The sequence below is a fragment of the Lygodium microphyllum genome, unplaced genomic scaffold (assembly GCF_053477565.2).
Source record: "Lygodium microphyllum isolate KBCC unplaced genomic scaffold, Lygodium_microphyllum_v1.1.10 scaffold_343, whole genome shotgun sequence".
Taxonomy (NCBI): domain Eukaryota; kingdom Viridiplantae; phylum Streptophyta; class Polypodiopsida; order Schizaeales; family Lygodiaceae; genus Lygodium; species Lygodium microphyllum.
The window spans coordinates 16,638-26,865 of NW_028229816.1; the positions used below are offsets into that span (position 1 = coordinate 16,638).

Below are 10,228 nucleotides of genomic sequence, written 5' to 3' on the forward strand. Positions count from 1 at the left end.
TCCTGTAAACTCTCCCACCTCTCCGGAGACATGTGGATGATCTCCTTCCTAGAAAAATTGAATTAATAAGGCAGAAGATATCCCTAAAAAGTCAGATCTATTGTCTATCTAGCACAAGGGAGGTGTAGGATGGGAGCACTTGTATGCATGCACCTGGCATATAGAAAGGTTACAAGATAAATGGTGCAAGGGAAAGCTTAGAGGTCCACATCTTGCAAATCTTGTAGGTGTAATACAGAATTCAAAACACAATGTCACTTCCAGATTTAAGATCCTTAAAGTTCAAGAAACTGTTTAACAATTTCCAACAGATAAAAGTGCCTACAGTTTTTGGGCCAAAGGTAAACATAATGTCAAGTTGAAATGATTCAGATTCAATGCTTCATGGATGTTATTTTGAAGCTCGCGAGTATCACTAGAAGGCTTTTTGAAGCCTAGAAAGTGAGAGCAATAATAGGCAGTCTTTAGATACTATCAGAACTCTTTTGGAGTTTCACACCAGTCAATCATCTCAAAAATACATTTCAAAATACAGCACAAGTATTAAAAATTAGGCAAGACAGGTATTCATGTTATGGCCTAAATTTTCATCACTTTCAAACCTTGTCAAAGTATGTAGTCCCAACAGTAAACAAGTAAAACTAGAGGAGAAGAAACCTGCACAGCTCCTACTAAAGGTGAAGACGGAACATCTCCAAAAACATGGATGCAAACAGTTGACACTGCCATTGCAAGCGGCCTCAAAGACATGGGTACGCATTGCAAAGTCAAAAAGTTCACAGGACCCTGCCCCACCCCAACCCCGTCACAGGAAAAAGAAAAACTCAAACAAACAAAGGGTAAATGAAAACATGAAGTTAACAGTAGAACAAAAATTTAGCCTTCATACCACAGCATGTGTTTATTATGATACAGACTTTTGGAACTGATTCATGTCCAAATTAGCATACACCATCTGAGTTTTGTTCCATTATTTGTGCAGGAGTGTGACATTATACATATGCCCGTCATGATACTGACCCCTTACATCATAGAATCAAGTTCATGCAACTGTAGGGAATCACCTTTTCCACCAGGTATGAGTTGCAATGGTGTATGCATTATCATGAGAGGCATCTTTTCAAATTAGCACCCAGTTCAGATCAGATGAATCAACCTTCCCAATTGATGTCATGGAAACCTAACTGGGTAAGATCACCTGTGTGAATGTAACAAAAAATATATTCTGTCGTGTACTATATTCGCCTATTTTTCAGCTTGCAAAAATGTTTGGCCCAGCCTGTAGCTTTAGACATCAGCATTCCCTTTTCCAAAGTGCATCAGCCAAAGCTGCCACCTCCATCACCTTGCTTTTTGTATTTCATATGGCATACAGCAAAGGTCAGCCTAGCTAAGCCAAAATAAGCTCTCAGCCCTTCGACAAAAGTCCCAAAATTTTGTTTTGCTACTTGCAAGGTCCGCTCAATTTTGTCTACCTTATCCAGGCTAGACAGTGTTGCTTCAGCCCCAGGCAGCCTCATTCAAGGCATCAGCCTCAGCTGCTTTCGCCCTCATCATGGCTTCAACAGGTGCATTTTCAGAGTGCTTTCATTTCTGCATTTTGGTCACCATCACTTTTGCATTTGGCCCTTGTGCTGCATTTTGGTCTCTATCTGTGTTTTGGTCATTCTGCATTTGACCTTTGCATGACCAGTTTACAGCAGTTACCAGCACCATTTGCTGTCAGCTTTTTGTTTTAATGAAGCAAACAGCTCACCCCCATATTCAGCTTTTGTATTCTTTATTGTGCATTGCCTGGAGCACTGTTGAAGTACTCTTTCTTCCTTCCACCCTACATGATATGTGTTTTGTTTTCTTCCATTCCAATTTGCAACACACAACACTAGTGTAGAGAAGCAAAAATGCACAGGAAAAGCTTAAGATGGAAAAACCAAGAATCATCATATCAAGCAGCAGAGCTATAGTGAATATATCCATCCAAACAGGTCCTTAGAGCCCTTGCATCAAACAAGATTATTCTCATGAAGAAAAGAATAAAAGTCACTTATTCAAGTACTTTGAATGAAATCATTCAAACCTAGACATAACTATTTGAAAACCTTTAAAATGCTTACCTGTCCTGCAAATATGAAAAGTTCTCCCACAGCCAAAAGAGGAATAAAAAGAAAGAGTGTTTTTGACATGAAAGATGCAAAGCAGAAAACTGTCCCAAGAAAAGTCGCAATTGTCAAAAGCTGCATTGAAGCAGAAAAATGTCAAATTGTCAGAGATCTACTGTAGAACAACAAAAACTAGGGATGTATACAAATAAAAGTTGCTCATACACAGATGGAATTACATCCAACATCTGATTAGTATGTCAAACCTTGAACCCTTTTGGAACAGTAAATCCAATCCAGTCAAGAATCAAGCCTCCAGCAATTGTTCCAAAGAGGCCACAGATGACAGTTACACCTCCAAACACGAGGTCTGCATTTTCCTGTAACTTGTTTGTAACAAATTATTGATTCATGCAAAAAACTAACAGAATTCACAAGCTCTAATGCATACCAACATAACCTGATATAAACATAAACAAGAGGCATCACTTTATATATGGATGTCCTGCATATAGATACGCACATACACATAAGCAAAAGAACTAAACAATGGGCATCAGATACTCGTTGATCCATAAACCAATCTAGAACCAGGTGAACGTTGTGTAAATCCTACAAAAGTTACTATATTTGCTTAATATGCTTCAGTCATTGGTATTACCTCAACAGGAACAACAGTTCTTTGGAGAATTTCAAACCATGAAATAAAAAATTCCTCATTTGTCAGATTGAAAACACTTGCAGAGGACAACATAATGCAGCATGCTAAGAGCAGGAGATCAAGAATCACATAACAAACGATTTTTATGCACAAGCATCTTTTAGCTTTACTAAATGACATTCAGAATTACAAGATTTGTGAGCCTTCACCTTCATGTAATCAATGCAGTTGTATGAGTTTGCAAATACTTCTTTTTAAGCAATTTGTCAAGTCTTATGAAGGAGCAACTCACCAAAGAAAAAATAGAATAACCTGCCCGTGGGCCCCAATATGAATAGGCACCAAGAACAAAGTTATAGACAATATAGCCTGTCCAAGAAAAGGCATGTTCACCATAGAATGGTCAGGTTTAACACAAACAAAACATCTGAGCTATCTGAAATCTTATGAACAATGTTAGGCATGAAACCATTAAATGGTGGTATAAAGTGAGCTACATGGTTGAGACCACACAAGAACCCCCACTAGATATCACATTGATGATAATCTAACCTTTTTCAAAGCTTAATACCCTCAAATTAGAGAAAAATAATGTTTGATCTTCCGCTTTATCATCAAGCAATGTGGTTTACTATGAACCTATCAAAGCTATACCATACTTTTCCAATATAATCATCAATTAAGGAAACATAATACTTGCAACCACTCATGGTTGCAGTCCTCATAGGACCCCACACATCAAAATACAACTTGAGTGACTTCTTGCGTACATTCTTTTCATATAGAAATGCATGCCTTGCCTACTTTCCGAATTGACATGCTACACATATTTTATGCATCCCATCAACTCTAAACTTTGATAAGCCATCCACAATCTATTTTGACTGCATAGACGTTACACATTTACATGACCGATCGACTAATATAAAATTTCAATGTCAACCACAAGACTAAACCTTGTGAGAACATAGCAACATTCATTTTAAGCTGACTTGCAATCAACCTACAACCATTTCCAAGGCCCTCTACATGACAACCATCAAATGTGAACTGAAGTTGCAATCCCTATTCTATCATCTGACCAACGGAAACCAAGTTCTTAGTTATGTTTGGTACATACAGCACATTAGCTAAGTATTTTTTTTTACCATTTTGCATACTCATAAGAACATTTCCAATGTGAGTAACTAGGTGGGTCATATCATTCCCTGTCTCCACATAGCCTAGAGGCTTAAGACTACTAATCTCTCTAAACCACTTTCCATAACAAATCATATGGTTAGAGGCACCTTGTACATATCATATATCATTCTTAGATTAACCATCAATAATCATATTCTGCATGACAAATAGTTGCTCACTTCTGTCATCATTGTTTCTAGGAGTAGAAGCATAGTTACCTTCCTTCCCTTTTCCATCTCTACTTTCAACTTTTTTTTAAAGTAGTTCTTAGAAATGTGGCATTTCTCACCGCAATGTCAACATTCACTGTTATCGTTAGAATTCTATTATCTGTTAAAACTTACAACTTGCCCTCTTTGGCTCCCCCTTCCTTGTGACTATTCTCTTCTATTTTGTTGTGCAATATAACTTTGACAATGATCTCTACCTCTACTAGTAGCGTAAAATACATGTTCAATTTTGTTCTTGCTTTGAGAAGAAGAGAAATGTAAGCTAAGATTCTCTTGCTAAAGTATCAACATAGAAATCAAATTTGCAAAGTCAAGGGTATCACCCCTAGTATTCATAGATAACCTAAAACTCTTATATACATCTCCAAGTCTACTTAAGCATGCAAACACAACATCATCATCATCAACTACTATACTGATAGATCCAAGAGCTTTCACAATACTCTTGATCTTTACTTCAAACAGCCTTGCCAAATTCTTCCATGCAATAGTAGGGATTTTAGATTCTTAAAACTAACCCATTATGTTATTTGTGACAGTCACTAGTAGCCAATGCATTTCTTTACTCTGTCTGCTTCTAATCCTTCTTAGTCTTTATATGTTCTACAATAGCATTTGGCAAAGGAACTTCAAATGTCATTGCATTGTTTTCTTCTATGTATTTTCAAATGCCTTTGCCCTTCAAGAAATTCATCATCCTGGACTTTTAGACTGGATAATTGTTCTTATCAAGCTTCTCAGTGACAATCTGGTTGAAATTGTCAAATATTTTGTCATGTAAAAACTACAATCTGCAACAACCAAGCCAATATCAAGAGAAATACAACCAAGTACATAGCCTTTTCAACTAACTGCACAATAATAACTGCAATCTACAATCTATATACAAATACCCTCTGTGTCTATCCAACAGACACTTAAACTTCACAGATTCAAAATCCGTAACCTCTACATCTATAAACAGTTAACACCATTGAAATTGCAGCATACCCAAAGTGCAAAGCTAAAAAGAAGGCCAAAACCATAGAAACATGAAACGGGGAACGGGAACGGGGAACGGGGACGGGAACGGGGACGGGGACGGGGACGGAGACGGGAACGCCAAACCTAGGGAACGGGGACGTGGGAACGGGAACGGCATTTTAAAAATCAAAATTCATGAAAAAAAATTAATATTTCACTCATAATCCATGTGGACTCTGGAGTGTTAAAACTTAAAACCAAGGTATATAATCCACAAGGACAAATCATTTTAAGTTTTAACTTTAAGATATCATGCATTATTCTAAAACTACTCATTAGAAATTGAATTGCAACTTACAAGGCTCAAGAGGTAAGCTATTCAATTATAAATAATAAAATCCATAATACATATGCCAAAAATCATAAATGATAAAACAATGAACAATGAACCAAACTTAAAAGTTTAAGCTAAAAGAACATGCCTATGGTACCATTGCCAAAAAACTTAAAAGATTACAAATATGAAATTGAAGTCTAATCTTTGAAAGAACATGCTCATTGCCCCAAAAAAGACTGCAAATATAAAGTCTAATCTCTAGACTCAAGCAAAATGGGGCATGCCAAAATAGCCCAAAGGGCAACTACAAGACTGCAAAACTCAAGTACAAATATAATATCGACATGGCACAACTGTCAATAACCCAAGTGTCACAGTGTCATCAATGATCATAATATCATATATAATGTAAATGTGTCATGTATCATGAGACTCGTGATAAGTAAGCTAAATCAAAGATCATGATCATGATCTGAGGCTGCTCTAGCCACTCCTGAAGTGCCAGCCTCATCATCATGTGTACCATGAATTGCTGCATCCTCAAATTAGCACTAACGAATACTAGATCGTTTGCCCTCTCCACACCAAGACGGTTCCTCTTCTTTGAAGCAATGTGAGCGTAGGTACTCCACAATTGCTCCAAACAAGAGGAGCTAATTGACTGACTCAAAATATGGATGGCTAGTTGCTGCAACTCAGGACCATCCGAACCATAGTCCTCCCACCACAAAGCTGCCCCAATCTTACAGCGATCCTCCTGTGTATCCCCACAACCAAAAGAACCCCGAAAGGTCCTATAACATGAAAGCTGATCTCTGATCTTTCGTCTAGTGCCATGATCAGGCACTAGACGAGACAATATAAGTCTCCATGCATCCATAACCTCACTGTCATTCTCCTGACCCTTGCCCTGGAACTCAGGACCCACAACAAATGCAGCTGTATGCATGGGTGAGCTATAGGAGTTCCACCTCGTCACAACTAAATGGTGTATTTCCTCATACGCCTCATCATTTGGTGCCAACTCCTGCAACTTTTCATTCAGTCTGTCCATAGCCTCATATACCTTGCCAATGCAAGGTTGCATAGCATCCATAACCCTCAATAAATGTACAATGGCTGATACCATAGCATCTATCAGCTTTACATCATCCCAAAAAGTGGAGTTATTTGCTTTCTCCAAGCATAAGATACCTGTAGGAGTATCTGCCAATGTTGATGAGGTAAACTCATCACTAAGAAATAACTGCCTCAAGGCACCACTCCATTCTCTTAACCTGCCTAGCATCAAGAAGTTAAAGGCAAATCTGGTATCAGAGTATTTTAAAAGTGTCTTCTTCGACCGCAAAGAAAAGTGATGGCGAAGAAATTGGTGATTCAAAACAAAGCTAACCATTTGAGCTCCTTGCTCTATGACAGGTGCAATCCATGACAAGTTACCAATATCCTTTAGTAGGTTGTTCAAGCAATGAGCCATACAATATGAAACTGTGGTATGTGGATAATATCCCTGAATAATAGCACCTGCTGCCCTATTTGCAGGCTCTCCATCTGCAACAAATCCCACAACATGCTCTGGGCCAATAAGCTCAACACCTGTAACCCACTCTGCTGCAAGTACATCTGCTGACTTTCCTGTCCCCGATGCATCATGTGAAGATATAAAATACATTTCCCCACGAGAACAAGCAACCATACCATGAATGGATCGCTTGCGTGTATCACTCCAACCATCAGCAATCAAGGAAACTCCACTTTTAGCCCACATGCTCTTTCTAGTCACTGTTGCTTGCTCAACAAGGCGCTTTTCCTTGTCGAGCAAAGTGGTGCGTAAGGTCTCTGATGATGGAGGTACATACGAAGGGCCATACTCACCAATCTTCTTGCACATCAATTTAAAATACTCTGACCTGGCTGCACGAAATTGAATGTGGTCATGATAAAAAAAGCGTGCCACTGATGTATCCACCTCTTCCTTCTTCTTGGGATCCCAACTAGCATCAAGTGTGCTTTGTCTACGTACAACATGTGGCGTTGTTGATGCCATGGCTGATGCAATGCCTGTAGTAGGTGTGGAGGTAGCACTTCCTGATACTGACCCTGCTCTAGATACATCTGATGGGGATGGTGTCACAAAAGTTGCAGGGTCAACTGCAACACGTCATGGTCTAGATGCAAGATAAGCATGTTGACCTGCTACACGGTTACGAAGCTCCCTTTGCTTCTCCAAGGTCACATTTGGACAAAACTGCACCTCTGAATTTGGCTCATGTAGGAGATGAGCTCGGATCTGATTATGCATAAACATTAAAATTTAAAATGGAACAAGTGGCAATTGGTAGTCCATATTCTAATATTTAAGTAACTTTGAAAAATTAAAATCAATAAAAATTTGAAATACAAATGCTCGGCTCAATGGATTACCTTGTTTGCTCCACTAGTTCGCTTGTATCGGCAAAGCTTGCAAGTCCATGGTCGAGATCCTCCACCACTCAAAGGGCGGTCAGCATTTACTTCTTCCCACCATGACCAATCATCAGACCTTCTTCCTCGATTACCAACCCAACGAGCGGGGCAGGAAGATGAAGCCATTTATGATTTCAGGCTGAAAATTGAAGGCCTTAGGTTCAAGAGTTGAGAGAAAGAAAAATTGAAGGCTGAAAATTGATTATTGAAGGCTCGAGAAAAGGGAGAAGGCTCAAGAGTCAAGACTCACTCAAGAGTCGAGAGAGAAGGGAAAGGGAGAGAAGGGAGAAGAAGAAGAAGGTTCATGGAAGAAGGAAGAAGAGAAGGGAGAAGTGAAGAGAAGGTAGAAGGAAGAAGAGAAGGAAGATAAGAAAGAATATGAAGAGAAAGAAGAAGAAGGAAGAGAAGGAAGAGAAGGAAGAGGTTGGAGGTGGGAGGAGAAAGAAGAGAAAGAAGAAGAAGAAAGAGAGGGAAGAGAAGGAAGAAGGTGGCTGGGCCTAGGGGCAGGAGAACTGGGCCAGGCGGGAGCAGGAGAAATGGGTCATGCGGGAGCAGGCGGGACGCAGGCGGGAGTAGACGGGACGCAGGCGGGACGCAATAGAACAGGGCGCGGGCGGCCCGCAAGTCATTTTGCCACGTGGCGTTCCCTGTCCCGTTTCAGACAGGGAACGCAGCAGGTACGGGACAGGGAACGTTCCATTTTTTGGAAACGCGGTCCGCGCCGGATACATGCCGGGGACGGCGATTCCGCGTGCCGGGGGGCCGTTCCGGCCGTTTCCTGTCACTATGGCCAAAACGATTTCAAATGGCAAAAATCATAGCACGTAAGTCCTTTGGGCTTGTCTGCAATATATAAACTACTCTTTGTGCTTACCAACTTTCATTGCAATTAAAGACTGCAGCCCTAGAACCTCCAAGTCTCCTACGGCAACTATATTCCTAGGTAAACTAAACAAGATTAAACAACTTCTTACATATTGCTTGCTCGCTTGCTTTCGTACTCTATCACCTTCACTCAACCTTCAATTGAGCTCCGCACAGCCGTGGAATTGCTCCGATACCATGTAAACAAACAAGAGGGGAGAATGATGAAGCAACAAAGAAGGCATGCATACACACAATGGAGACTTGAGTACGCAAAGTAGGGCTGAAATCTTCTTTTTCTTCCACACACAAGACTTAAGCTATAACATCATAAAAAAGACTAATATGTACATGTGGTAACTACGTGTGGACATGCTATACGTAGATAAGGTGGCATAATGAATGTACCATACCTAAGAGTGGACTATGTGGGTGTAGTCCAGCTATAGAATATCCTCCATGTCACTCACCTAACATGCCAATAAGTAAAGTCCTACATCTCCAAGGTATATAGTCGGTGCTAGCTCATGTAGAGCTTGACATCTCAACATTGTCTATATATGGGACACCATACAATTCATCACTAGCCACACCCAACCAGCAAAGTAGATCAAAGCTTCAAATTTATCTTTAAGAAAGTATATCCACATATGTCGAGTAGTCAACAACTCGGTAAAAGCACAATTAGGAGGTACCATTTTCCACTATTTTAGCAGTTTTAATCAAACCACTTTTAGAATATTCTTAGGATAGTGTTATGCTTTGAAGCATATGCCTAGAAGTATCAAAACTACTTATATTAATTCATATCATTGAAAAGTACTTTAGTTTACTTATAGCATTGAGTCAACTAGCCTATATCATGAATAAGTTTTTTTAGAAAAGTATTGTCAATGACATAGCTTTTGGTACCACCTAACCATACTATTACCCCACTATCAAAAAGAAATATTGTGAACCATTAATGAATGGTGTGGATGATTTACCACTCTAGTCAAGATGAATCAACCTAAGTGGCCCTTTGTCTCCATGAATGAATGTTGCACAAAAGGGTTTGGTGTTATTTCCCTAGCTTACACGCTCAACATACATCCCTAGCCATTTTAGGCATGGAACACCTTCAACTAACTGCTGCCTTAATAATACTAAACAAAATTGTAGCCAAGGTGGCCTAGCATATAATGCCAAAGGTGCTCATCATCAATAAGTGATCCAAACCATGTATGCGATGGAGATGAGACCTTCGTAGTGGATTGTGAAAAGAATTATGAATCAGACAGAGACCATTAGTGCTATACTTGCTTCAATCCATCACTAGATGGGTCTTGTCATCTAAGATTTCAACCATAGTTGAAGTGAAAATACTCTCCCCAAGAGGCAAATATGGTAGATAGATAAAAGATTCACCCTAACTAGGACACACCTT

The 10,228-nt window shown here is 39.5% G+C and overlaps 2 protein-coding genes across 2 annotated transcripts; both read right to left on the reverse strand.

The window, feature by feature from the left end:
- Nucleotides 1-657: 657 nt before the first annotated feature.
- LOC148008125 (putative sphingolipid transporter spinster homolog 2) lies at nucleotides 658-5,691 on the reverse strand (the record flags this gene model as incomplete). The annotated part of the gene is made up of 5 exons (XM_087674469.1): nucleotides 4,691-5,691; nucleotides 3,053-3,129; nucleotides 2,366-2,479; nucleotides 2,115-2,234; nucleotides 658-786 (listed from the first exon to the last, which is right to left on the reverse strand). Coding segments are annotated over exons 1-5 (480 nt in total), but the record flags the coding sequence as incomplete, so codon positions are not given.
- Nucleotides 5,692-5,896: 205 nt separating this feature from the next.
- LOC148008126 (uncharacterized) lies at nucleotides 5,897-7,952 on the reverse strand. The gene has a single exon (XM_087674470.1). It carries the CDS (start codon nucleotides 7,517-7,519, stop codon nucleotides 5,897-5,899), a length of 1,623 nt encoding a protein of 540 aa, XP_087530596.1. The 5' UTR covers nucleotides 7,520-7,952.
- Between the last annotated feature and the right edge of the window lie 2,276 nt (nucleotides 7,953-10,228).

What these genes read in the sequence shown, in the direction of transcription:
- LOC148008126 (XM_087674470.1), bottom strand. Translation starts at nt 7,519, where the DNA reads ATGGCATCAACAACGCCACATGTTGTACGTAGACAAAGCACACTTGAT.